A 27,440-nucleotide genomic window follows, 5' to 3' on the forward strand; every position below is an offset into this window, starting at 1 on the left:
TTGTATAAGACTGAAATAATAATAAAGATACACTTTGAAATACTATAGATATCTAATAATAAATTAAATTCATTTAATGATTGGTTTTATACAAAAAAATACCCGCGCTTCTTAAGCGCGGGTCAAAATCTAGTTAGTTGTTGCAGCCTCATGACTTCCTAACATGAGCGGCGTCAACTATTTATATGAATATTTTTCTGTAAATTTCCTTACCAAACAAAAGTAATTTAGAGTAAATTAGTGATCTAAGCTAATGTTTGACTTCGCTTCTACTGGACAATTGCACATGTTTTTATATAGTTTTCAAATTTTGTTTTAATATTCTTTTATTTTGTATTTTTAGCATATTAATTAATAAAGCTAAACAAAATAATCTATTAAATAGAAGTAGAACAGATAATTTAATTATTTTATTTTTATTTTACTTTAGTGTACTAATTAATAAAACAAACAGAAAATTCAATTATTCCTTAATTTATGCAAAAATTTAAACGATAATTATAATGAACACAGAAACGGAAAGAGTATCTGAATATTCTAAACTCATGGCCGGCCAAAAAAAGACAACAATCAAACTCTTTAATTTTGTTCAACTGATATCAGACTTTTTTTTCAAATATAACATAATAATATGAAACAATAGTTAAATGTTTCCTACTTATCTTTTTGTTTTCCTACTGTTGTCTGGTTTCGGAAGTCACGTTGAAGTATGGTTTCATAAGTGAATACTTTCCAGCTATGGTTTGTATAAATCTGAAACAAATTCAAAGTTATAGATATTTAGTCTTAGATGTAATTCTGTTTTCTGAAATAGAAAAAGTTGTTCTTTTCTTGAGATATTCCCTTACACTCACTGTTGAGTTTGGTAACCCATCTGTTCTTTGAGAATATATATGTCGCTTCCAAGTTCCCCCATGTCGTTTGTAGAAACCTGAATTTGGAAATTAGAATCTTTAAGTGTAGATGCCATTCTATTTTACAAAACAACAAACATAAACAAATCTTTACCTTCACACGTTTGATATTCCGTAGGTAATTAAGGAATTTATCCATATTTGCCCTGCATATAAAAAATAAGAACCTATAAGAAGAAGAAAATGATTTCAATTACTATATATCAATCCATGTATCTGAATCTTACGATGTTGCCGTGTTTTTTTTTCTTTTCCATAGATATCGTATAACTGAAAACAGAAAGGATAATTAGGAATCCAAAATATATAGAATAACCAGAATATATATATTGATTTCAACAAATATAGAATCATGTAATAAGAACCGATAAATTTTTAATACAACAATGTAAATTAAAAAAAAATTGTGGTTTCTGCTGCGAACGCTTACATGCAAGGCGAGTTTGTTTCAGAATTTCTTCAAACAAATCAAAAATTATTTCAATTCGACCGATGTATACAAAATCAAATATACAAGAGTTGAGCTTTTGACCAACCGTAGAAAGAAGAGATAAGGAGAGAAGATTTACCATGGAATATCGGAGAGGAACGAGTCGACTGGCTGAGGTCGAGAGGATGAATAATGCATCGCCATCGGAGAGAAATTTGTTTTTTACTGTCTCGATCTGTTAAAAGTTAAAACAAGACACTTGATTTAGTTTATTGTCGGCAGAGAGAAATAGGTGTGTAGGCTTGGGCCTTTAACAAATCAATTTTCACTATTAAAACTCAATTAAGTTGAAAACAAAATTACAAACCCAATAAAATTCAGACCCATTTACAATAATCCTATTTAAATGGAATTAGTAAAAAAATAAATACTGGTTTAAGTAGTTAATGTCTATTTATTTTAAAAATTCTAAAATTGCATATGATACATTTTTATTGAATTTTCATAAATTTAAAATATCATGAGCTTTAGGTAACGGGTAATTTAGCTGGTTTGAATTTTGAAATAGGATAATTCATATAATTTTTAATATTTTGAATAAAATATTAAGATAATTGTTTCTGTAATTTGATTTATAAAGAGAATTTTAAAGATTTTTAGGTTTTTTATAAATTAAATACAGGATATGCTCAGTTATTTATGAAATATGTTAGAAATCATTTACTGTTAATGTAGCCATCCATGATAGATTTTTTTAAAATTATATTTCACTCTCATTTATTCTATTAAAATAGACAAACCTGGTCTTAACAAAAACAGATTAAGACAATAGTTCTTATGCAAGTCAAATACATATTGATAGATTACGGTTTTTATTTATGGCCATTTTACCATATCCGTTTCATAATATCTTAATGTCACTATATCGGTTCAACTCCCGGTCTCACTAGGATATCCAAAAGTCAATGAAAATATTGTATAAGACTGAAATAATAATAAAGATACACTTTGAAATACTATAGATATCTAATAATAAATTAAATTCATTTAATGATTGGTTTTATACAAAAAAATACCCGCGCTTCTTAAGCGCGGGTCAAAATCTAGTTAGTTGTTGCAGCCTCATGACTTCCTAACATGAGCGGCGTCAACTATTTATATGAATATTTTTCTGTAAATTTCCTTACCAAACAAAAGTAATTTAGAGTAAATTAGTGATCTAAGCTAATGTTTGACTTCGCTTCTACTGGACAATTGCACATGTTTTTATATAGTTTTCAAATTTTGTTTTAATATTCTTTTATTTTGTATTTTTAGCATATTAATTAATAAAGCTAAACAAAATAATCTATTAAATAGAAGTAGAACAGATAATTTAATTATTTTATTTTTATTTTACTTTAGTGTACTAATTAATAAAACAAACAGAAAATTCAATTATTCCTTAATTTATGCAAAAATTTAAACGATAATTATAATGAACACAGAAACGGAAAGAGTAATTTACATATATATCATATGATAAACTTCAGTCACCTCTAGTATTTCGAACCAATAACTTTTTTTTCTTTTTAATTCGAGTTTATAACGAAATGTCTATTAGTAGTTATAAAAAATGTAATTTGGCCATTGCAAAATTTTGCGACATGTTTTCTATAATTAATATAATTAACATGTTAATCAATAATTATATCTATGAAGATATATAAACAATATATAAACAGGATTAGTTGCATGTGAAAAAAGAAGGAAACTATGCCGTTTTTTAAAACCACGAATCAATAAACATAGCGTTCCAGGATCTCTAAGAAATATGAGTTTGAATCTGTTACTATTCATATTACTCTAATTTGTGACCACACGATATTTTCTGTTAATTTGAAAATTTAGAAAAAAAATCATCCATGGATTGCATCTCTATTTAAAGATTAGTCTTCACGTAATACCTTCAGTTAAAGAAAACAATGATGTATAATAGAGTTTTCTTGAAATAACATTTTAGTATGGGATTCTAATTTGGTCGGTCGAACTAGTGATTACATACTCATAAATGAATTCATTATCTTTTATTGCGAAGTTCGAGCCAACGGATCTTTATGAAAAAGAAAAGTTCGAGTAAACGGTAAAAGGTTTGCACTTAATTCAAATTTCATTTCATTATTCATATAGACCAAATTCTCTGGCGACAAATAATGTACGCTAACTTTATAACAGACATTGAATCATCGTACAGACAAGACGGATCATGGCCATGTGGTTTCTGCCAGTTTTATCACACAATTGTTCTTCTAGGGATTCTTACAATTATATAAGTTCAGAGTTCTACTGAATAAATAAGTCCATATCTTAAAACTTTTTATTTTCTTTAGAGACAAATCTATTTAAGCTTTACATATCCATTTTAAATTTAAACTTTACATACTGTAATTATTAGTACGTATAATCTTTGATTTAATAAGATAATTTCCTAACAAGGTGTCGTAATTTAATCCCTGTACATTTAAAATATATACAAATATATAAGTATACAACATGTTGCTCAAAAAAAAATTATGCCATTTCTCAAAAAAAGAAGAAGAAAATATACAACACTATATTACCTTAGAATAACTAACTTTTAAAACATACATTATATTTCCTTAGAATAACTAACTTTTAAAATCTTTTTTTTTGTTTCCCATGTTTCTAAATAATACATCATTATTGTTTTACTCATTAAGAAAATAATTATTGTTATAATTGTAAATAAATAATTTTCTAGAACTTTAGACTTCCAATAGTATACTAAACTAAATTATTTTAATCTATATTTTTTAGATATACAATTTGATGATTATTAAACAATAATTTGAATGTTTGAATATTTGTTATATAATAAGAGAAAAATGAAAGAAATATTTTTTTCTAAAGGCAAAAAAAGATTAAATAGTATTTAGTAGACATTCCTCCAATAATCACGTTCAATTCGCGTTGACATATATATACAATATTTGATTCTTAGTAAACAGGTGAAACCATTTCTTTTCAGCAAAGCAAAAAATAAAGTTAATTTCACTACACCAACTCAGCATTAAATCCCCACACTAATTATCCCCAAACTACTAACTCATGAAATATACCCCTTAAACTCCAAATTTTAATCAATAACTCACCTAAACTTTCTATTTGAAATTAACCTTACATTTATAATAAAATCTATCAAATAAAATTTATAAAACTCATGTTTTGTTATTCATGATTGACAGATAAAATTTAATTCGATTGACTCAACAAACATGTTTAATTCGTTAAACAAATCATATAAAATGACAAAGTATGTGTTTTTGTGTAAAAGAATTGAATTCCAAGATGATGTTTTTAGTAATTTGCACTCAAAAGATAATCTACAAAAAATCATGGGCTCTTGATATAAATAGTAACATTTTCCACTTTTAATATAATTCAATTTACTACCAAAAAAGTTTTGGATTTTTTCGATGGGTGGTGTCGTCGGAACTCTCGTGGTTAGCGGCAACTGAGTCTGCAAACAGACAAGGTTTCGCTACTTTTTTTGTTTGTTGAAAAATCTAGAGAATATTATTTCATTTTAATGAATATGAAACTCTAAAAGTTCTCTATATAGGTTGAAATATCACATGACATGTTTCTTTTCCACTGGACGCGATCCAAAATATTACACCGTCTCTCTTTCTTGGTCAAGAACACATCTAGTTTCTAACCGTAGCCCACGGTATATGAAAACAATGGAGTGATCCCGTGAGGACTGAATATTTCCACAACATTCAGCCTTCTCCAAGAAATCTGCTTTGGATCATACGTTTTTACTGGTTTCTCACAATGATCAAGTAGTACAATTTGTCGTGTCAATGCATGACACATGCAGACCCCATTCTTTAGAAATGGGTTGACACAATACGTAACAGACGGAAAAAGGGATAAGGAGTTAAGGACCAAGCGATTGTTGTTGTCTTCCCGCCAAGAATATACCAACACCAACATGTAATCATTGTTTTGTACATCATAGATGAGATCATAAAGGCGTGTCCGGTGCAGCCCAGCAGAGGATCGTATTTAGGAACATGCACTATAATATCTACCATGATTCATCTGGAAGTGACGTAATCAGCGCATCTTTTATATATGGATTTACTGCTGCTAAAATCAATAATCACTGTAATCACCTCAACAATTCACGTTGTCTACCTCAGATGAGAAGTACAAATTGACAACAATAGCAATAAATAAAGCTGATATCAGATTTAACAGTCCTATGCTTGCAGGAGTTCCAGCTTTGGCTCGTCCTACCATCACTGGTCAAGAGGGATTGAAGAAATCTGAATGGAGGTTTTGAGTGGTATCTTTTTTGCACCAAAAAAAAGAAGTGATATCTTTTGAAGCAAAAAATAAATGCCTATTTTATATAAAAGTAAGTTAATTAATCGCTTTTACTTTCCTGTTCTTTCTCACTATAGTGTAACATCAGAAGATAAAGAGAGAAACAGGAAAGAAAAGAATAGACAGTAGTGTAGTGTATATAAGGTAAGGAGACAAGACCAAACATGAAGTTGATGTAAAGCTTTTGAGACAGGACTAAGGAGAGAGACCTTAAGGACTAATCTGAATCAAACTTGGGAACTATAGCAGACGATAGCTCTATGTGAGAAACCCTTACTGCCCCGATAAGTCTCTCCGGCAATTCTTCTGGTGTATTAGCCTATGAAACGCACGCAATCTCAGGATCATTCAAAAAGGTTTCAAGAGAAAGAAAAAAAGCAACCCTAAAGATAGAGTTTTGTTAGATTGATTTACCTGTACAAGGAAAGCCATTTCGACAACCAAAGATGTGATAACACCGATGACAAGACCGAGAACTCCATTTGCCACGGTGGATGAGCCGATATCTACATCTATCTGCATGAGATTGAGAATGTTTCTTTTGAGTAACTCTCTGATTCTTTAAAACAAAAAACAAAGTAACAAAATTGGACTCACTTCCAAGTATGTCGGACCGCGGATGTAGTTGCAATCGACTGCTTTCCCGAGGAGACATGGGGTGCTTCCCACGCTTTGCCTTACTATCCATGAACCCTGCATCATTAGGGGATATTATGTGAATCAATTTGTTTTCAGACTAACGAAAGAGAAAGCATAAGTAGGGAGAGATACCTTGGGGACTAGAGGTATAAGCTTGAGCCTACTATTGCGAAACTCGTCATCACCATCAACAAACCGTTGGAAGAGGGACCCTGGTACGAGTTCTTTTGTCACAAAATAAAATACCATGCTGTAGTGTGTTGATCCAGGAACCTACCAAAATACCGGTTTAAACATCTATCAAAAAAAAAACCTTTAGTTTTGTAGTTTGTACATTACGTTGTAGTTCAGGGGCAAAACTTACTTGAACATTTACTACCAATGAGAAAAGACCCTTCTCTGCAGCAACCTGAATAAATTTATCAAGCGATCAATAATAGCACAGGTATATGAATATTAATATCTTTCCTTTAAGACTAAGTAGGAACTTAAGCAACACCGATTAAGGTTAATCTATCTCTTACTTGTGCTGCACAGCCCTTGCGTCTAGCCACATGATCAATTCTTGTAGTGTCTTTAAACCAATCGACGGCGACAAGATCCATCAGATGCTTCCCAGCAGGAGTCTTCAGTGAAATGTTAGAGTGATCAGAAATCGAATAGGTACAGTGTCCATCGTTAAAATTCCTTGGGTAAAAAATTTACTAACCTTTCTTTTGTCTTCACAGAAACTCTGGCCACGGATTTTAAAGTTGTTCCCATCAGAAATCCTCCAGCAGTTACGACCATTTTCATTATCATCGTGTCGTAGATTACCAGAGAAGCAAGACAGATCAATGTCGAGAGCAGGTTCCTCTTCTGAGGTTTCACCTGTTTTCTTGCCCATACTCTCTGGCTTACCCGTGTCAGGCTGAAATAGTTAAATGTTAAGATAGTCTCGATAGCATCTATGGTTCAAAATAGAGTGCTTGATAAGCTAACCTCTTGTTCTGATTCAGCTATCTGAAACTCGTCATCGTCATCCGAGTCTTCATCCATTAGCAAAGAGTTTCTCCCGGCCCCATTTGTCTGATCAATAGAAAGCGAAGACTTATGCTGAGGCTTTCCACCTTTACCCAAGGCTAAGGAAGAAGGCGCCATGTTAACCATAACAGGTATCCTGATCGGATGACTTCTTTCATCCGTCTGCAAGAACCACTCCCGCAAACCTGTGATCAACATGAGTTCATGACATCAGTCCCAAGTGCGGTTTTGAAGGAAGAGCAGAAGTCATTTTACACATGGATCTCCGTCGAAATGAGAGCACAAAGGAACTTACCAGAGACACTGTTCAGCATTTGAAGAAGACAATGTTGTTGAAATGCTGGAAGATAACCTGCACCCCAACCTTTAAGATCAATTTGTATCAGATGTTGCACTTGCGTTCTGGGCCTTCCATTTCGGGGCTTTAGTGGGGCGATGTTAAATCCTCCACCTAACCAACATTGTAATACATAATACATCAGAAGATTTGGTGGTAATGGAGTCAGCAATAAAGAGAAATATTAAACTTACTCTCAAGATGAGCCCGAACAAATCCAGGTTGTGGACCACAATTTGCATGCTCCCTAGAACGAAACAATACCACTTCACAGAAAGAGTAAGATAAATAAGAAAACTAGATATATAAAAGAGGATGTCCACTTTCTAACGTAAGTAAAAGGGGAAGGGGAGATACCATAACTTCCATCGTCATTACGACGCCAATAACGAACATAGCACAGGTCACGAGGCCATACAACCCTGCAGCCATTTTGATAGTATAAGTTAGAAAAACAGAGCTCCTGACGAGAAGTAGGTAATATTCTGGCTGAACATGAGGATTTTAAGTAGTAAGCATTATAATGGCCCTGCAAATCCTTTCCACTGTTTTTTTTCAGAAGCATGGACTATAATAAACAAAATAAAAGAAAAATCTGCATAAAACCAAGAGGCTTCAAGATGACTAGTCTATTTCGTAGAGGGTGTAACAGAAGATTTAGTTGATCTTCAATCACATCCCAACTTTTGTACGCAATTGAACACGAATATGTGAGTATTATTGGATGCTTATTTTGCGGGTGAAATATTACATCGGAAACCAGTCGAGCAGTAGTCTGTGATAGAGTATTGCTGTGTGACCATCCACCTCTTCCACTAGTCTCCCATTATGAAAACTGCAGTCCCACCTGCCAGACCATAAGAAAAGGTTCTTTCGCTTACATAGAGTATTGATAAAGAGTTTGGGCTAGACACTATAGTAGGATGTGGGAACAGAAAAAATAAAGACCCAACGTTAGTGACTCTGTTTTACTGCTACAAATATATCTAGTAAAATTTTCAAGGCAACAAAGCGTCTAACTATAGGAAATTGAATAAAAAGGAACCCCATACAAATGCTCTGTTTAAACCTGAATATGAATGAGAAAAGAGAAGACGGAGAAACACCTACTCATATCGAGTGCCATCCATGCTCATCACAAGCTTGAATATTTCCTCACATGTGGCCTCCACTACACCAACAGCCTTCATTGCCCTGCTGCAGCTTCTTGGCTGCATGTTTAGCATTGCAAATGATGATTCTTGACTAAACAAACTTTCTATGTAATCAATACGAAGTTATGCCATAATTATAAAAAGCTATTAAGCGCTTCCATACAAGATAGTCAACTTCAAGTAGCTCTTCAAAAATCCGAAGCCCTGCCAAATGCATAAGAGAGAAGATTAGGCTCAAATTCAACCTTTATCATTGACTGATATTTGATCTACCAGATTGTATAGTAGTGAAAATTTATTCTCAAGCAGATAACATGCACAAATATTGCAGATCTTAGGAGGGATATAGATCCAAAAACCTCCATATTGTTATCTATAAAGTCGTGACTTGTCGAGATTTACCAGGGAAAAGAAAACTATAATGGCTTTCAGAAACGATGATACTTTCAGAAACCATGCATAACCACTAACCATTTTGGCATTGAAGGAGACGCCAGTGTTTTCTTGAAAATGCTTGGTTGCTGGAATTATGGTTTGACAACTCGGAACCCAACTCCTTAGTCCAGTCAAATATAGATTCCGGAGGGCCTGCACGTTTGGTAATTAGATTACATTCACGCATTGCATCTGAACAGATTAGTCTAAGTAGAAATGAATTATGAAAAACCATTTCCAATAGTTGTCCTCCTCATTAAATCAGGTCTCGATTCATCTTCATCCTCCCGCGCACTGAACCTGAAGAAAATTTGCAAATAATATTTCTGCATAAATATAAGTATATAAATGTTATCATAAGAAAACAGCGCCAAACATCAACAGATATAATATATCAAATGATAGTGGTCAATATCCACATACATCACTAGATTAGCATCTTCTGGCATTTGTCATATTCTTAGAAAGATTCAGAGCTAAAATACCCGTATTGAAAAGGGTATTTACTATTAAGAGTGATGATTAGCTTAGTATTAGTATTTAACAGGGATTAATGATCCATTTTTTAAAAAAGCTTATTTCATTGCCATTATCGGTAAACCACAACTTCCTTTGGCATAAATAAAGACAACAATCCTCAACACATGTCAGATTTACTCTCTGGAAAGGAAGAGGAGAGAAACGCATAACTTATGCCTAAGGCAGAGAAATATATGATCAAGCAACCCAAGCAAGTGAGTTGCAGGCAGATAAAAATTAACATGCCAGCAGAAATAAGCAAATAATGTTCAATTAAGCACTCACGGGCTTTCATGGTCAGAAGATGAAGCAGTCCTTTCAACATCCATTCCAGGCTTATATTCAAAAGAAACATATTGCTGACCACTTGGAACAAGGGAGTCTTGATGCTGCAACAGCACAAAACACACAAAAAGCCATTATTAGATAAGCACCACCAATCTACAGATTTTCAGATTAAAAACACAGGCAGAAACATGAACTAGCAAGAAGCATATGGCAGGAAATGGTTAAAAGACAGGAACTTAAAGATACGGCAGAAAAAAACTTTGTGATTGACGAGAGAAGAGAAATGACAGACCTGATCTATGACATACTCGAGTTTCTCCTTCCACATTAAAGCTTCCTGGATGTTGAACGCCGCCATCTAGCAAGAAGAGATACTCCGCATGAAACTAGCAAGAAGCATTGAAAATGCGTACTAGGCAAGATAAAAACTAAATGGCATCTATTATCAGAAAGAAAAGGGTACACAAGATACCGTGATTCTGTGGCTCTTTTCTTTCTTGTTATAGACAGACAAGACGTAAACCATCTGACAGAGTCAAAGAAGATAAGAAAATGCATCGACATTACAGTCAAAGCAAAGGATATGATAAACTTGGCCATGAAACTGATATTCTCAAGAGTTAGTTAGATAGATATATATATATATACTGTTCATATGCCACCAAGTATTTAGAACTCTCCATGAGATGGTAAAGTAAACTTGACAGAATGAGTGATAGAACAGAAAGGAGACTGACATGACCATGATGAGTCTTCAAGCCTCGATCCTCAACTCTACAGTTGCCATCGATCACCATCGTCTTGATAGGAAGCTACGTCCACAAGTAAAAAAACATAATATCCATTAGAGAGAAGCTTCTCTAATAATTTTAGGTAAATCTCCTGAAAAGTCAAGTCTCTATAGCTAAACAACGATCAGCAGCATCCACAGAGAGATCTACGCGAATAGTACCTGATTATCCTGAGGCTTCTTCTTGTAATAGGCGAGAAGACGAGGCTCCAAGACGAAGTACCTCATGTGAATGTAGGATCGTCCGATCTTCCTCCTTCCGTATCTCACCATCCATCCCTCGTACACTACCTTTGACATTTTTTCTTCTCAACCCCCACGAAGACGAAGGAGAAGAAGATATTTTAAGGGACAAACAATGTCCCCACCAGAAATCGGGAATCTTAGATCCAAATCGGAAAAAAAAAAGTGTATTCCCGCGGGAGATCAAAGACGTGTTATTGATGATCAATCATCGCCGGTTAAGGGAATGAATCTGTTTGTTTGGATTCTCTGGCTTTTTTTTTCCTTCTTCTAAGATTTATATTGAGTTCGCTCGCAAAAGGTTTGGAAATTCTGTCTAATCTCCCGAAATTTTCAAAACGAGTTCACCAAATTCATCTTTTTAACAAAGGGAAAGAAATCTAACTAACAGAAAATAAAAATAAAGGAGAGGGAAGAGAGACCGCAGTGAATGTGTCACTCATAAAGTAAAATTAATTAATCGGGTAAAGTGAATTAAATGGAAACTGTACCCATTAATTTTAAGGCTTTTTAATTGTAGTAATTGACTAGTCATGCCAGCTTTTGCACCATTTTTCACGTTCCTTCCATTAGCAGGCATAAGTTCATGTACTAATGATGGTTGCAGAGTGTTTGATTCCAGATGCTTAACGGTAAATATAAATCATCATTATTATAAAGGAAAAATCAATTAAAATAATGTAAAGTTCCTTTTTCTTTCACATGCATCAAACACATGAGTAAAGGAGATATTCAAGGACTCATCAACATCGATTTTCTTACATAGTAAATGTTTCAATTTTACAGAGAAAATTAGGAAGAAAAAGAAAACTGGAAACAAACGGGATAGATTTATAATTAAAAACCATATTACCATTTAATTTATTTCTTTTGATTTTAATATCTGAAGTTGGCTTCTTTTGCTCAATACGGTGAAACGATAGATTCTATGAGCTCTTGTAGAGGCGCCAGTTCTTTCTTGTCAATCAGTCCAAACTCCTGCCAATTCCCAAAACACGAAATGCCCCCATTGTTAATAATATTTAACACAAATCTACAGGATATTACTATAACAAATCTACAGAATATTACTATACTTGCAGTATTTTTTTTTAATAATGGCGCATGTTCATAGAAGATTGTATTTTCAATGCAATATTTTGTATCGGCATTTCCTAAAATTAGAAAGAGGAGAAACTCACATGAGTGAAGAGGATGAAGTGTTTGAAGCAAGTGTTGAGATGAGCTTCTTCTTTAAGGCTAACGATTTTCTGGAAATGAGAATGGTATATGTGGGCATACACACGGAAAAGTCGTTTAAATATTGTCTTCACCACATCCTTGAAGTTCTGAGGAAACGGTGCTCCTGCAGAGTTTTTCACCATAAATTAAACATTATTAGGATGTAGTAGTTGATAATTCTCTTTTTAGATCTCATGGACAAATATTAATATAATTAGTTACCAAGCCTTTGAGGGAATAAAGTCTCATCATCGAGCTGTGTCTCGATCCAATCCATCAAGTACTCGACATACTTTGGAGCAGAAACCTCTATTGGCTTCTTGATCTGCACACCATCTGCCCATCTATACTCGTACCTGCAAAGTTGTTGTGTGACTTGTTGTTACCACGCAAAAAAAAATGAAAAATCCATAGCACATAGGTTCATAGTTGTTGGCAACGTTCATTGTATCAATAGATCTCTCGATTTTGAAGCCATACTTTAACAGAGGAACGAAACAGAAACGTGTGTATTTTGAACATTTAGCTTTTGCATGATAAAAGCATTTCCTCAGAACAAACTAGTACAGAGATGTACATAACAAATGAAGATGCATAATCAAGCAAAAGAGAGAAGAGAAGCATACTTGGGGCCAGCAGTCATAGTAGGACAGTTATCAGGTGTGCAGAACTCGGTAAGGGTACCATATAGCAAGTTCACTTGATTAAAAAAATCCACAGCTGATCAAAAAAAAACACGCAAAACAAAAAAAAAGATAATCAACAAAATGATTAAAAGAATATAAAAGCAATAATAATCAACAATTGAATCCCAAAGGTAAAGAAGTACTGACTGTTGACAGCAAGCCACTCGTTGGCATCCTCTCCAGGAGGAAGTCGAACAGCTTCTCTCAAGTTGCCACTTCCTAAAGTTGCATCTATATGCTGTCGAAGCTGTGCACCCTATATATATCACAGAAAATTCCAATCTTAAAGAGTTCATTTCAATCTAATGAGAACAGCTTGAGAGAGATATAACAGTAATAGATTACAAACCTTGCTTCCAGAAGGTGCACTCTTCTTAGGACGGAATGTCTTCTGATTTCTATCAACCAAAAAAATTTTAAAAAATGTTATCAAAACCAGAATCATCAAATCATAAGAAACGAAGCAGTAAGCAAGGGCTTCATACACTACTTGTATCTGATTAATTTAATTAATAAGGAAAAAATGTTCATGAAACACACTACTTGTAAGATCTGGCCAAATATTAATTTCATTTGATGACGAAATGTAAAGCATACATACTCTAGATCATATATTCTGATTCGATATTTTACGAAAAGACATACAGAGGAAACAGAATCAATTCGATCAGGGAAACAAAGAGAAGAATCGGTGATCCTGCACAATTCAATTGTACCAGGATCCTAAGAAACGACGATTGAATCACAGAAGATACAACGATCATTATTCAAAAGAACAGATCTGAGATTGCAAACTATCGCCTAATCTAATCAATTGAGCATAAAATTGACGCATAGATATATAGAAGAAGAAGATTCACACACCTTCCCAATCCAAACAGACTCATGGCGATAAAGCGATCGAGAGAGAGAGGGAAAGAGTTTTCTTTTTTCTTATTTTTTCCTCAGGTGAAAACGAGAAAAGAGTCTGGAAGAAGACGGGAAAAGTGAAAGAGGTGAGTATTTATATATAAACGCGATTCGTTCATTCTCTCTCTCTCTTCTTATTAGCTGTCATATTTTTGTAAACCCCCTCAACTTTCTATCAGTTTAGATTTACACCCTCTTATTTTCTTTCTGAAAGGATCAGTTGCTAGCTGGCAAAATTGAAGTCACTTACACAATGATTGGGAAAGTTGGAATCTGCATACAATTCAATTTCAATTATATCTTTATCAGTTTTTTCCAAATTTCTTACTAAATTCTTATATATTTACTTCCATTCTAGTTGATCCATAAAAACCAACCAATCCATGGATCATATAGACAGAGAGAGATATGTGCTTATTAAATTACCTTTTTTTTTCTCTGCATCGTGGATCCAATGCTTGAATGTGGAGATCCCTAAAACAAGGCGCTCTTTATTGTGAAATATATAGTGAGTATTAAATTGCATGCTGGCTTTTCATACTACATTTTCATCTCTGTATATGATCCATTGTTTCGAAAGGAAAAAAAAGGTTAAACTCGGATTTATTAAAAACACAAGTCTAACTTCCGGGTAAAAATAGTGATCTATGGATAGATTTTCTTTCGGATATTCAAATGGGCCGTAAACATGAATTTATATTCGCTTAGAATTTCCGTATAATATTTTTTTCTAAAGAAAAGTATATGAAGATTCCACAAACCATTTTATGATGGCCCTAAAAGAAATAACAGTTATAAAAAAAATGTAAACAATTCTAAAATGAAATAAATTTTATAGATAAATAAAATTAAAATATAACTCATATTTTGATTCTGAAATGTTTATATCAATGTATGAAACACAAGATAAACTATTTTAAAAAATTACTGTTTAACTCTGAACTTTCAGATTTCAAACACAAAAGAAAAACTCAGAAAAACAGTAAAAAAAGACTCTATAACTTTCAAGTCTCCTCCATTCATAATTAGCCTATTTGGCAGTTGACTAAAGTTGCAGAGGAGACGCAGAGTTACTTCTTCTCCGTGGAAACTAACAGAGGTATCATCCATTTCCTGTCTGAGAAAATGTTCTGTTTTACAGAACAGATCGAAACCTTTCTTATCGATTGTCTTAGAATCTGTTTACTGATTTGGTTATAGTATATATAAACATTTTGGTTGCGTGCTGATAAACAAAGCCTTCTTTTAGGCAGTCATGGCTGCTGCTTCTGCAATACCCTCGCCGCTACTAGAGCAGCCTCAAACGCAAACTCAAACGCAGACGCAGACGAAGTCAGATGATCCAAAGATTACAATCCAGCAAATCCTCGACATCGTGAACAATCTCCACACAACAGTCAACAAATCTCAGGACGCAGACGGTGCTTCTACTATAAGGACGGCCAGGAGTGCTGGTCTTGAGCTTGCTCACGCGACTCTCACCCCTGTTCTGGACAAACTGTTAAGCCTACAGGTCCCCGACAAGAAGTCAGAAGGGAGAGAGGATCACCACATCTCGATGCTGCAACGTAACCTACGTCTGCTCAAAGAAGACGTGGTCAAGCTCCAAGATCTCCGCAGCGAAGTCGCTGAAGAAGTGTGGAAACACATCCGTCCGCTTCAGGGTCTCCTCAGCAAAGTCGTGAAAGGAGAAGAGAAGTCTTCGAAAACTCAGCTGACCAACGGTATGAAGAAAGACTTGGAGGTGATCAACAAGAAGATCTTTAACTTGATGTGTCAGGTCCCTTTGCTTCCCAACAAGCCCAAGAAACACGGAGTCTCTGATTACGATGACGGCGATAAGATCAACACCGGTAAAGGGATCGTCTTCTTGCATGGCATCCATGCAACCGAAGAAGAACTCAAGAAACGCGCGGTGTATAGATATGTACTAAGGGAGCTAGAGAAACTCGGTGGTGAAGAGAAGATTTATCTCTTGAGCTTTGCTGTGTTTCCGGAGAATCAAGAAGTGAACAGAACAATGCTCATGTACTGGTGGATCGGTGAGGGCGTCCTTCCCGTTGATGGAGCTGAGTCTAAGGTGAAGAGAGTTCTTGAAAGGTTCATGGAGAAGCAGTTGATTGAACCGGTCGAAAACAAGCGCAAAGTGGAAGCCAACAGCTATAAGATGAACCCTTTCGTGCACTCTTCGCTCGTTCTGATGGCTAAGGAGATAGGACTTTTCAATATGTATAATCATCCCAAGACGCAACCGAAGATGAACAAGTCGAAGCTCTACAAGGTCTGCCTTGTGGAAGACTCGTCAAGCCAGCAAGAAGCGAAAGCTAAAAGAATGCCAGCAGTGGACATTGAGACGGTGTTCAATGTCTCCGAGAGGTTCCCTGACTTCGCGTTCAAGTGGTTCTCCGAGGACCAGACATCAGGGAGGAAAAATACGTTTGGCAAACCTGTTTATAAGATGCTCAAAGTGTTTTACTTAGGAAGATGGGAGAGAACGGCGAACCGGCACATCGAGGTAGAGAACCCTGAGCTGATGAAGTACTTGAAGCATATGACTAAACTCAAGCTTCTGAGTTTCCAAGGGATCTCGAGGATCGAGAGGCTCGACGATGCGGTCTGTAAGCTGCGTGAGCTGATCATCTTGGACCTCAGAGCGTGCTATAATCTTGAGAAGCTTCCGGACAAGATAGATTCGTTAAAGGCGCTTATCTACTTGGATATTACAGATTGTTACATGATAGATAGGATGCCTAAGAGGTTGTCGTGGCTGGACAGCTTGGAGGTTCTCAAGGGGTTTGTGGTTAGTGATGCTGATGAGGAGACGGTGTGCACTCTGGTTGAGTTGAGGCATTTGAAGAAGCTGAGGAAGCTGACCATTACAATAAACAAAGGTGGTTTCACTGTGCTTGACCTGTTCATGGCTATTAAGGATTTTGTAAAGCTGGAGAAGTTGAAAGTGGCGTGGGGAGGTATAAATAAACGTCCTGAGAACAAGGACAAGGACAAGAACAAGGACAAGGACAAGGTCTTAGGTGGAGGTAAGAAGAAGGAGCAAAAGGACAAGGCGACTGCTGCTGGGGATAATACAAAGAAACAGGATGGGTTTTTAAAAAGAACGGCGAGCAAGTTTTTCGACAAGGAGAAAGTTGTAGAGAAGCCAGAGCTTCCCAAGACACTGAAGAAACTGGACCTGCAGTGTTTTCCTGATGCAGTGCTTCCTGAATGGCTTGAGCCTAGAAGACTAGTTCATCTGGAGAAGCTTTACATCAAAGGAGGAACAGAACTTACTGGGTTTGGAGTGTTGCCTGAGAATCCAACGGGTTGCAATGTCAGTGTTTTGCGTCTGAAGTTTCTTCCCAAGGTGAAAGTGGAGTGGAGGGACCTGAGCAAAAAGTACTTTCCTAAACTGGAGTTTTTGGAGAAGTATCAGTGTCCTCAGGTTAGTCTTTGCCCAACCGATGGAATCGGAATCTGGCGCAAGCCTGAATAAATATCTAAGCAACTCTGAACTGAGAGTTGTCTTGCTTTTCTCAAGTTTCCTTTCCTTTTTTACTGTTGATGCTTCTGCTGCTGCTGTTGTGTGTTTGGTTTCAAAGTTTGATGTTGTTTTTGAACATTTGAATAAAGGAGTTTTGGAGTGCTTTGCTTTCTTGTATTGCAAAATAAGACATGTAATCAGAGCTTATTAGTTCAACAGCGTCGTCAACTAGAAAGAATCATGACCATTGTGCCAGAGGATTCTGAGACCTCTAGATTGACAACTGAAATGAAATTAATATCACATAGTGTGGTTTTTATTTTATTTTTGAATTATAGATTGATATTCTGGCCCCACATAAATAGTCCAGACTATTCAAGTGGCAACACGAATCGGTATTATGTTCATGCCGATGCCGAAATGTGATTTTGCACTTGGGAGGATTACAATATTTATATCTTACAATTACATAGAGGCTAAGAATAAAGGAACTCTGATTAAATGCAGTTGATGCAAGAGATATGTACACAAATCTCTTCTGATAAACCTCTGACACTTTCAGACTGCAAGGTTAAGAAAGATGGTTCCATTCCATTAAAGAAACACATCTCAGAGATTCTTGTTTATTGATACAACAAAGTGACAAACAAACAACATGAAACAAGAAACACATACAAGAAATCAAGAAAAAATAAGCAACATTTGATGATGATGATAATAGCATTGAAACAGCTCTGGAAACATGAGCCAAGAGAGTCCGGATGAGGCTAATCCACTTCTCAGGGGTTGGATTGGTTGGACTGGTCGGCCGGGTTGTGCGACTCCTCGGTTGTTCCATTATTAGAACCGTCCTGAGCCGCGACATTTTCATCATCAAGAAACACAGGATCAAGCTCAGCAATCAGTCTTACAGCCAGAGGAAGACCGCGAGACTTGTTCATCAGCTCATCTATGCATTTCTTGTCGTTCCTCGGAGGCTCTTTCCCTTTCTCATCGACCACTGCTTGATATATATCCCAGACATTCTTATGATCAGACAAAGACCAAAGACGATGGATCTCATGTCTCTCCGCAACCAGCTTCTCCGCCACTGTCTTATCCCTGGTCGTGTATATGACTCTCCCACCAGACCCTTTAGGGAACCCATCTGAAAGATGCTTTCCCCATTTCACATCCTCCTTGAGTTTCTCATCCAGCTTCTCGTCCCACTTGTCCTCTTCTCTAACATCGTCAAACACAATCAGATACTTCTTCCACCTCAGATTCAAGTGAAGCGCGTAGAGAAGAGCAGAGCGCTCCTTCTCTTCCACCGTCTCTCCACCAGCTCCCCCACGCTCCATCTCCGTTGATAATTCTTGCTTAGCCTCCTCGTGGATGGATTCAAACATTTCATCTCCAACTCCAAGATCCTTCAAGAGCCTCTTCAACACAGATATCTTCTTGTCCTCTCCTTCTCTTGCGTCTTTGCTATGCATAGAAACCCAAATCCTTGGAGCGTAGACACTCTTGACTTGTTCTTTGTTGAAAATCTTCTGGCACAAGGCTGTCTTCCCGACACCGTATTCTCCGACAATGACAAGACTCTTGAACTCCTTGTAAACCTTTTGGTCCAGCAAGAAGTTCTCCAGTGACTTGATCTCGTTATCGAACCCGTAGATTTCGTGTTTTGGAGGTGCAGGTTTGGTTTCAAGACGATCTTCCTCCTCCTTCACTTCCTGCTTCTTTTCTTGGGGGGCTTGTTGATGCCATTCGTTATATTTTGTCAGGAAGCGTTCTTTGAAGTCGCGTTTGTCTGGATGCTGTGAAGTATCTAGAGCCATAGTCAACGGAGAGAAATCTGCAAGAAACGAGATGATGAGCAAGAAGAAAAGAAAACAAAGTTATATCAACAAAGTTTTATCAACCAGAATGAAAAAGTAATATTTTCTGATTTTTGATATGAAAATTAAAAGAATTAATGTATATATATATATATATGTGTATGTGTGTGTGCGTATTTTTGTGAAATAAATACATTATAGACGAAACTTTTTGAAATCAATGAATTTTGTTTTGAATAAAAATCAGTGGAAATATTGAAAATGCAAGTTGGTATAGTTTACTGAAATTTTGAGTATTATTATTGATAGTTCTGGAAGAGAAAATATTATTAAAAGACTCAAAAAGCTATAAGTCGTCGTATAAAGAAATCTACAAAAAGGAATTTAAAATGGCAAGCTGGCGTGATAAAAAAATAGTTGTATCCAGCTATACGTGCTAATATATAATTCGAGACATTAGAATAAGAATAAAAATAAGGGTACTATAAACAAAGTAAAGTATTAATTACCAAGTCCAATCTCTTTCTATACTAATAAAATCATCTTCGTCATTTCTTTTTGTTTTTGTCATCATCACATGTAGCAAAGACGTGGAAGTGGACACATCTCCCCAATTGTCAAAATATTACTGTTATTATTGTTTTTAGATAACAAAAATAACTAAAAAACAACCGATTTTTACGGTTCACTTTGGTAGAATTAGAATAATAGCCGAACCGAGTAAACCATAACCCCGAAAATAACCAAAAAACAAACCGATTTTTTTTTGTTCACTTCGGTAAAATTTTGGCCGAACTGAATAGACCGAAACCGAAAGGGCTAGTTTCAGTCATTGCTGAAGCGAAATGCAGAATAAATGGACCAAGCTCTAGGACAGGAGTTATTAAAACAAAAAGATGTATACACAATGGAAAATTGGTCCAAAAGTCGAGAGCTTTATTGCGAAATGAAAAGAAAACTCCATACATCCGACGCTTAAAATTCAAAAAGTCGAGAACAGAACGACGAAAGATCCATAGATAAACAAGGGAGTTTTAGGAAGGAGAAACACAAATAAGAGGTAAATCAACAGTCTTTCATACTTTCGACTTGGACACTCCGGTAGTAGTAGATGATGATGAGTGTGGGTCATAAGGAAAGACACTTTGGCCATTAACCAGCGATTCTTCTAGAGTAGGGATTGGGAGGCTGTGTAGGTCTCAGGAACATGTCACCACTTTCTCCCACCCACCCTGCCTTCATCGCTGGTTGTTGTTGTGTCTGCCTTTGACTCCATCTTCCTCCTCCCACCGCTGCATTTGCATTCTCTGATGGCCCACGAGGAAAGACCCACTTCTTGTTCATCGATGCTGCATATGCGCCATATATTGTTATTTCCTTTAGATGAATAATTAAAAACTATGCCAACACAAACAATATGTGACTTCACTTACGAGGACTCTTCCTTCCAGGTGGTGGTATATACTTATTAGCATCTCTGACATGATAACTTCCCACAGGCTTGTTGTACCATGCTGTGTCCTGATTAATTTTATTAGACATCTCCTGCTTCCGCTGGGTCTGATAAGCACCGTAGGGAGGAGCATTCGCCTTTGGAGTAGCATAGCTGTTGACCGCCTTATTATTATTATTACTAGCAGTACTGGTCAAAGTTACCGGCAACCTCTTAACGGACTGCTGCTGATGCTCGAGAGACCCTCTCTGTCCAACAGACAGTTTGGCACGGAGAGATGGTGGAACATAGTAGCAACTCTGGAAGAACGGATGCTGCAAAGCCTCTGCAGCAGTTGGCCTATCACAGGGATCCCATGAGCAGAGACGCTTAACAAGGTTAACAGCCTCTGCACTAGCATATGGCATCAAGCTTGAAAGGTGTACACCGGGAAGCTGCACGTTCACAAAACGGATCATTAGTATTTTACTAGTAACCAAAAGATTCAAAATCCGTGACACCTACTTTCACCAGAAACGTTGAAGAATTGAGCAAACATTACCTGAGGGAATTGGTAACTGATAACGCTAGCAAGATTAAGCCCCTCCAACCATGTCTCTTCAGTTGGGCTACCTATCACACTGCAGATTTTATAGATCTCATCTGCTTCACTGCACATTGAAAATACATTTTGCTAGCTTAGTATCACATCCGCAACACTATTTAATCAGGAAAAATCGCAATTAAACACTTTTTGACAAATACCTAGCTCCAGGAAAGAGAGGACGAAGAGACAACAGCTCAGCCAGAATAGCGCCCATCGCCCACATATCTAAAACAGTCAACAATACACCATATTTTTAAGAAACGAACAAAACCATATTGAAAGACACTTCTTTTTATTGGAATTTGGAGAACACTAACCAACTTTTGACGTGTACACATATGACTGTAGTAGTACTTCAGGTGCCCTGTACCTGTTAGACATTTAGAGTGATGGCCATCAGCACATGTATCATCCAACTACAAATAGAATGTTTTTCTTAAGGACTCATTTCAACAGATCAAGGTCAAGGAAGTGATTCTTACCAGCGTGTCGAGACATACTCTGTATAAGGTGGACTCGAATCAATCTCCCGGGCTAGGCCAAGATCAGCAATCTTAATGACATCTTTAGAGACTAATAGATTTTCTGCATTAGAGAAAATACACATGGTTCATTGCATAAAAATGTACACATGATTCACTGAAAAATATTTAACTACGACTGCGTTAGGAAAAACTGGAAATAGAAAGAAAAAACACACATCAAACATGTGTATTGATTGGCAACTCAAGGCTATCAATTACCTGGCTTTAGATCACGGTGGAAGTATCCACGCTGATGCATGTAAGAAAGGCCTTGAAAGACTTGAAAGCACCAATTTCTGACATCAGATTCCGCAAAAAGCTGAGGACGATCCTTCATAAGCTGGTAAAGATTGCACTCCTGGTCGATTAAGAAACGAAAGAAATTTAGGTCAATGGAGAAGAAAATGCTATGGCCGAAAGATCAAACAAAAAGTAGCAAGAAGTATACCATATACTCGAACACAAAGTATAGGATATCATTCTCCCGAATGACTTCCTTCAGCTTCACAATGTTTGGATGATTCATTCTGCTAAGCGACTAACATGAGAAAAGAGAGGAATCAGTAAATATACAAGAAGAAAAACTGATAACTTTTCAGTAAAGAAGATACGATACCTTCACTTCCCTCAGATTAATACACTCTTCCCAAGAGAAATACTTCTTCTTCATTTTTTTAATTGCAACCTATCCATCGAAAACTTCAGTACCCTAAGAACCAAGTACAAATACTAATAATATAGAAGCCTAGACCTATCGGAAAGAACAACTTACGACTTCACCCGTCTGTTTATTGACAGCTCGCCAAACATTCCCAAAAGTTCCATCACCAACTTCTTTGATTAAATTATACCTGCAAGTTGCATAAGGCATCAAAAACCAAGCAGGGTAAGCCAAAGGGTCTGAAACAAAAGGTGAGTGAAAATTTCAAGAGAAATCGAACATACCTCTCCATCCCTCCAACAGTAAAGTAAAGTATCTCCTTTAGTATTTTTTTTATGTAATGTATATAACTTCAGTTTCCAGTTGTTCTTATAGTAGCAAACTCAAGAGTTACTCCCGCTAGGTAAGCCGGCCTTTATTTACTTTGAAAATCAATCGGTTGACCAGCAAAGAAAAAGAAAGACACCAAGAGAAGAAGGCAAAACATATCGAGGACTGGAAGACGCAATGAACCAACAAGAAGGAACGTTATCTGGGTAAGGAACCAACGCTTCACTCAAGGGGGTTCAGAGACTCTACTAGGAAAAGACTATCAAAGCTACGACATGTCAAAACTTGAAAAGAAGCTTGTACATCCTTCGTTTAGTCACCCACAAGAACCGGACATGGAATAGGAACTTGCACAGTTTATTTTAAGGTAAGGACAGGTTTAGATGAGCCTTCAGGACTATGCCAAGAAAGGATAACTTGCAGACATGAAGCCCTGTAAAATAGAAAGATGACACAAAAAACAATCATGTTAAAATAAGATTTGTAGAGATTTCCTAAATTCTACTTTCCATATTTCTGTATTCATACTCCCAAGAATCTTTAGAATATTTACTAAAAACTCATATTTCCTTTATATTCACAATTAAATTAGAAAGTGTCCCAAAAAAAAGGAACTTTAAAAGACAATCTCTCAAGAAAACCATATATTAGAAAAATTGAAAAATATAAGAAATTAGCATCTCACTAAGATCACCACAGAAGAAGGTTGTACTGTACCACTAAGTGCAGTTGACGAAAGAGCCACCAAGGAAGCCTGAGAGGGCAAGAAACCGTAAATCGAGTGCTTCTTGCAACGAAGAAACCCGAAACAGGTAGCAGCCTGAGCAGATGTGACCTTGTTCCATATCTCAAAAAGCACTTAGAAATGAAAGCTTAATATTAACCTGGTAATCAACACAAAACACCACAAAACAAAATCAATATCACAAAGTTACAACATATATATGCTTCATATACAAAAACAAAATTCGAAAAATTTCACTGGAACCCTAAGAAACCCTAATTGCAATCAATAGAGCACAAACTAGATCCCAATTCATCTGATTGTGATCCAAAAACACGAACACGAAAGATAACAAGTCGGATACGTCAAATTAGACTCCGTTAGATCTCCGAAACGCGACTCCGATCAAATAACAACCACAAATCAATCCGATTGAAGGAAACAAAAAAAAAACATGAAATCGCAATCGGTGAAAATTGGAGAGATCTGCGATTACCTCAACAGCCAAGAGGCATAACCTCCGTCTCCGACGACGGGAAAAGAGACGTTATCTCCTACGCAAGCTCACCGCTCTCTCTCTCTCTCTCTCTCTCTCTCTCTCTCTCTCCTTGCCGCGTATTTTTGTGAGGTTCTCGTGATAACTATTAAAAAAAAAACATAGACCTAACCATCTTTATAATATCTCAGCTAAAAAAAGGAATATATTATTATTGAGCTATGTGGTGGTCGTGTCTGTGGGTGGTTGCTATGATCCTCTGCACCCAACCCTACGCTAATAAACTACCCACTAATCGTAAATAAGACGTGATGTCCGATCTGAACCGTAGAATTTGGAATTTTGATGACCGCGTCTCCAAGCCTTCCTTTTATTCTCTGCTCTCCCTTCCAAGTCCTAATTATTTTCCTTGACTTTTCATACTTTTTTTTTCTCTTACAATTCAAATATTTTCCTTCATTTTTTCGATCCAATCAAATATTAAATGCAAGTTTTGTTAGAGTTTTGAATGTGTGTAGAGATTGTTCACTATATGTGAATGTTCTGTCATGGTTCTATCATATACCGACTTTTATCTTTCATAGTCATGTCGCATTCATTTAATAGCTAAGAAAAGATAATATCATATCTCAACTCTATATTTTGTTTATGTTTTCAATCGTTTTCAAAATGATTTGTTTTTCATCTCATCAATTTCTTATTATTGTCTTATATATTTGACTCAGTTTTCAGTTCAGTTTTCCGGCACTCACATAAACATGAATGGGCTTGGTTTACTCGGTTCTTTAACAAAACCACTGCACACGACAAAGCTACTGCAACAGCATCAAATGCATTCCTCCAAACCTCAGGATTTGGTCTTCATCAGAATTATAAATATCAGTTCTTGAAAGCTTTTATTGTTGTCATCAGAATGCATGTCCCAGCAAAGTTGAAAACACAAAAGGACAACTCATCCTATCACAAATTATCATAGCCAACATCAAAGCCTATTCAAGTGACCGGATATATCTCAATGAACCTCGAGAAAGAACTATGTGCGGCTTACAATCTATATATATTGAAGATGTATATTCTGTATCAGTTCGTGAAGTATTACAGGAGGTAGTACATGTGTGTGTCATGAAGATGGGCTGAGTTGGAGTTCGTGTTTTGTGATGTCCGTGGGCTTGTTAAACTTAGAGAAGAAGTAATATGTTTACTGGAATATTTACATTAAGTGTAAATGGTATTACTTGGAAAGGAAAAGGCAAGAGAGTTATTTCCTAAGAGAAAAAGGAAAGTTGCTTAAGTTGCTTTTGAAAGAACTTGTGGAACAAGTTCTGGTTATCTACATAAGGAGGACGTGCTTCCATGGAAAAAGGTGTCTCTACTAAAAAGAAAAACAATTGAGAGATCGTTCTGGTGTTGCTTGTGTGATCAAGCCTTTGGTGTCACTGCTCTGCGTTAGGTGTTGACGTAGTTGGTGAAGTACTTCCGAGAAGTGGAAGATTGAAGCCTAGACTCAGGGGGAGTTTAGCTCGGGGTTTGGAGGATCCTGATAAACAGAAGTCTAGACTCTAGGGTGAGTTTTAGCTTAGGATTGAGGCTAATCCTAAAGGATTCTTGTAATAGAAAAGATTGGTGTAAGACTCTCTTGTTCTAGTGAATTCGAAAAGATAAACTTGTGTGTTTTACTTTCTGCTATTATTTCTCTGCCCTCACTACATTAACATATATTTCGTCAGAGCAACTACAAGCATCATTATCGATTAAGTGAAGAGAGCCTCACGTGTGGGGAAGCTTTTCTACTTTGATTTTCTTGTTCTAATTTTATATTTTTACTACGTTTGGTCGTCCTCAAGTTTGTAAGAGCTGATTCTCCATCTTCATTTTAAATTGAAAAGCATAATATGTTTGTCAAAAGAGAAGTTTGTGATTTCTGTTCTTGCTTGTGTACTTTATTAGATTTGGAATAAAGGAGGTGGATATCTTACTTTTAAATTAATTTGTTATTCATTATGTATATCCTCTTTATTCTTGTTGTTGCATGTTCAAAAGCAAAGTTTTGTTCAGCATGAAATAAAAAAATGAAAGAACACAAACATTACAATAACACATCTTGCAAAGAAAATTTTAGTCAAAAAAAAACTTGAAAAGAAAATGCTGAAAATATTCATTTTCGGCAGAGAACAATTCTCAGGTAGGCTATCCCCAAAATCAAATATTTATAATGTGGATAATCTAAAAATTAATACGATTTTTGAGTTTTGACCTTTTTGATTTATTGGGCCAAAATTATCATTTTCTGGTTATATAGGGCTTGATTTTGTACATTTAACTCAGGCCCAAGCCCATTAAATTGAATCTTAAAAAGAAATGCGGTGAGCGTGTATCGAACACGCGACCTTCAGATCTTCAGTCTGACGCTCTCCCAACTGAGCTATCCCCGCAAGTCGTTAACGTTGTCAGAATTAGTAAATATATATTAGTCTATACATATTTATAGTTCATAAACTACTGTATACCTGACACAAAATCGGATTGGGATGTGCAACTTTCTTGATGGTTTTAAACTTATTACCAATGAGAAGCACTGAAGCAGTCATTAATTTTTTTTTTTTTTGCTAAACTGTAAATTTCATATTAATGAAAAGAAAGATTGTAAAAAGATCAATCCAAAATCTGTTCTATCAAGCCAATTAAAAGAAGAAAAACAGTCATAAATTCTAACCTATATATGATTCACTAAGCACACAATACGTCAAACATACATCTTCTGATGAGCTTCTTTCTCTTTCGTGTGTTGCTTTTTTTTTGTAGTTTTGTATTATTTATTTCCTGCTTTTGTGTTTTGAATTCTCGATCTCTAAATTGAATGATTTTATGCTATATATACTGTATTTCATTACTTCTACTATAACTTTTCATGAACTAAATAGTTAAATACTACAATCTTTGGAAATCCTATATAGGTATATATTTTTCCTTATATTTGGGATCCAACTAATCAAAATATTCATAAAGGTGACACAATTTTGAATTTCATTACCACTGTGATATTGGCATAATCTTTCAAAATCGACATGTTACTACTCGAGATGGTAACCTCTGTTGGGCTTACATTAGATACGTTGTTTTGGTAAAATACATTAGACCTTAACAATTAACTAGCACTTAATAATATGTTATTCCTGATAAATAACATGTTCTTCACGAAATTGTATGTCTGAATATAACTTTAGCAAAGATACCACTGAATGTCAGTTACCTGGAAGATGATAATCACTAATTACTAGAGATATGGAGTTGACTAAATGCTGATAATATTTCTTTAGCTGATATTGGATAGGTTTCCTATCAATTAGGTTGCATAAAGTCAAAGTTAATTTACTATTTGTAGGTC

At 35.8% G+C, this 27,440-nt stretch overlaps 5 protein-coding genes, 1 long non-coding RNA gene and 1 other non-coding gene across 10 annotated transcripts; 1 reads left to right on the plus strand and 6 right to left on the minus strand.

The window, feature by feature from the left end:
• Positions 1 to 553: 553 nt before the first annotated feature.
• Positions 554 to 1,591, minus strand: LOC130499754 (uncharacterized). 2 transcript variants are annotated; one of them, XR_008938623.1, is made up of 5 exons: positions 1,484 to 1,591; positions 1,142 to 1,184; positions 1,009 to 1,060; positions 855 to 931; positions 554 to 753 (listed from the first exon to the last, which is right to left on the minus strand). It is a non-coding gene; the product is annotated as an uncharacterized LOC130499754 (long non-coding RNA). The 2 variants fall into 2 exon arrangements; XR_008938622.1 differs by having other exon boundaries at positions 849 to 931.
• A 4,142-nt stretch (positions 1,592 to 5,733) lies between these two features.
• On the minus strand, positions 5,734 to 11,569 carry LOC108827994 (protein ENHANCED DISEASE RESISTANCE 2-like). Of its 2 annotated transcripts, XM_018601525.2 has the most exons (21): positions 11,087 to 11,563; positions 10,872 to 10,946; positions 10,607 to 10,660; positions 10,427 to 10,492; positions 10,132 to 10,235; positions 9,560 to 9,627; positions 9,364 to 9,480; positions 9,056 to 9,096; positions 8,849 to 8,949; positions 8,490 to 8,585; positions 8,096 to 8,160; positions 7,933 to 8,004; positions 7,697 to 7,852; positions 7,360 to 7,586; positions 7,088 to 7,288; positions 6,903 to 7,004; positions 6,743 to 6,787; positions 6,511 to 6,651; positions 6,337 to 6,432; positions 6,154 to 6,255; positions 5,734 to 6,058 (listed from the first exon to the last, which is right to left on the minus strand). In XM_018601525.2, the coding sequence occupies exons 1-21, from the start codon at positions 11,222 to 11,224 to the stop codon at positions 5,957 to 5,959; spliced, it is 2,169 nt and encodes a 722-aa protein (XP_018457027.1). In that variant the 5' UTR covers positions 11,225 to 11,563; the 3' UTR covers positions 5,734 to 5,956. The 2 variants fall into 2 exon arrangements, with proteins under 2 accessions (XP_018457027.1, XP_056850168.1); XM_056994188.1 differs by lacking the exons at positions 5,734 to 6,058; positions 6,154 to 6,255; positions 6,337 to 6,432 and having other exon boundaries at positions 6,537 to 6,675; positions 11,087 to 11,569.
• A 335-nt stretch (positions 11,570 to 11,904) lies between these two features.
• On the minus strand, positions 11,905 to 14,092 carry LOC108827995 (MOB kinase activator-like 1A). The gene is made up of 7 exons (XM_018601526.2): positions 13,939 to 14,092; positions 13,424 to 13,472; positions 13,222 to 13,330; positions 13,015 to 13,108; positions 12,611 to 12,744; positions 12,349 to 12,512; positions 11,905 to 12,145 (listed from the first exon to the last, which is right to left on the minus strand). The coding sequence occupies exons 1-7, from the start codon at positions 13,959 to 13,961 to the stop codon at positions 12,071 to 12,073; spliced, it is 648 nt and encodes a 215-aa protein (XP_018457028.1). The 5' UTR covers positions 13,962 to 14,092; the 3' UTR covers positions 11,905 to 12,070.
• Positions 14,093 to 15,238: 1,146 nt separating this feature from the next.
• LOC108825336 (uncharacterized) lies at positions 15,239 to 17,533 on the plus strand. The gene has a single exon (XM_018598639.2). The coding sequence runs from the start codon at positions 15,239 to 15,241 to the stop codon at positions 17,471 to 17,473; it is 2,235 nt and encodes a 744-aa protein (XP_018454141.1). The 3' UTR covers positions 17,474 to 17,533.
• Positions 17,534 to 18,032: 499 nt separating this feature from the next.
• On the minus strand, positions 18,033 to 19,349 carry LOC108826398 (probable disease resistance protein At5g45440). The gene has a single exon (XM_018599783.2). The coding sequence runs from the start codon at positions 19,279 to 19,281 to the stop codon at positions 18,241 to 18,243; it is 1,041 nt and encodes a 346-aa protein (XP_018455285.1). The 5' UTR covers positions 19,282 to 19,349; the 3' UTR covers positions 18,033 to 18,240.
• An 847-nt stretch (positions 19,350 to 20,196) lies between these two features.
• LOC108828152 (cyclin-dependent kinase F-4) lies at positions 20,197 to 24,213 on the minus strand. 2 transcript variants are annotated; one of them, XM_018601742.2, is made up of 13 exons: positions 24,056 to 24,213; positions 23,553 to 23,719; positions 22,790 to 23,268; positions 22,617 to 22,695; positions 22,461 to 22,529; positions 22,293 to 22,382; positions 22,064 to 22,202; positions 21,803 to 21,905; positions 21,638 to 21,690; positions 21,479 to 21,545; positions 21,276 to 21,384; positions 20,715 to 21,168; positions 20,197 to 20,630 (listed from the first exon to the last, which is right to left on the minus strand). In XM_018601742.2, the coding sequence occupies exons 3-13, from the start codon at positions 22,795 to 22,797 to the stop codon at positions 20,434 to 20,436; spliced, it is 1,368 nt and encodes a 455-aa protein (XP_018457244.1). In that variant the 5' UTR covers positions 22,798 to 23,268; positions 23,553 to 23,719; positions 24,056 to 24,213; the 3' UTR covers positions 20,197 to 20,433. The 2 variants fall into 2 exon arrangements, with proteins under 2 accessions (XP_018457244.1, XP_056850459.1); XM_056994479.1 differs by having other exon boundaries at positions 23,521 to 23,719.
• A 2,201-nt stretch (positions 24,214 to 26,414) lies between these two features.
• On the minus strand, positions 26,415 to 26,487 carry TRNAF-GAA (transfer RNA phenylalanine (anticodon GAA)). Its single transcript has one exon. It is a non-coding gene; the product is annotated as a tRNA-Phe (tRNA).
• Between the last annotated feature and the right edge of the window lie 953 nt (positions 26,488 to 27,440).

This window comes from Raphanus sativus, chromosome 9 (assembly GCF_000801105.2).
Source record: "Raphanus sativus cultivar WK10039 chromosome 9, ASM80110v3, whole genome shotgun sequence".
NCBI classification, from domain to species: Eukaryota; Viridiplantae; Streptophyta; class Magnoliopsida; order Brassicales; family Brassicaceae; genus Raphanus; species Raphanus sativus.

Bases quoted from the DNA above. Each gene is read 5' to 3' on its own strand.
- LOC108827994 (XM_018601525.2), bottom strand. From the start codon at position 11,224: ATGTCAAAGGTAGTGTACGAGGGATGGATGGTGAGATACGGAAGGAGG. The intron at 7,005-7,087 runs GTTAGTAAATTT...ATTTCACTGAAG, and splicing joins TCTGTGAAGACAAAAGAAAG to ACTCCTGCTGGGAAGCATCT. The intron at 6,059-6,153 runs GTAAATCAATCT...TGCGTTTCATAG, and splicing joins AAATGGCTTTCCTTGTACAG to GCTAATACACCAGAAGAATT.
- LOC108827995 (XM_018601526.2), bottom strand. From the start codon at position 13,961: ATGAGTCTGTTTGGATTGGGAAG. The intron at 12,745-13,014 runs GTATGCTTCTCT...ACAACTTTGCAG, and splicing joins ACTATGACTGCTGGCCCCAA to GTACGAGTATAGATGGGCAG. The intron at 12,513-12,610 runs GTAACTAATTAT...AAAACTCTGCAG, and splicing joins TTTATTCCCTCAAAGGCTTG to GAGCACCGTTTCCTCAGAAC.
- LOC108825336 (XM_018598639.2), top strand. From the start codon at position 15,239: ATGGCTGCTGCTTCTGCAATACCCTCGCCGCTACTAGAGCAGCCTCAA.
- LOC108826398 (XM_018599783.2), bottom strand. From the start codon at position 19,281: ATGGCTCTAGATACTTCACAGCATCCAGACAAACGCGACTTCAAAGAA.
- LOC108828152 (XM_018601742.2), bottom strand. The intron at 22,203-22,292 runs GTATACTTCTTG...TTAATCGACCAG, and splicing joins ACTTTGTGTTCGAGTATATG to GAGTGCAATCTTTACCAGCT. The intron at 21,385-21,478 runs GTATTTGTCAAA...TTCAATGTGCAG, and splicing joins CCTCTCTTTCCTGGAGCTAG to TGAAGCAGATGAGATCTATA.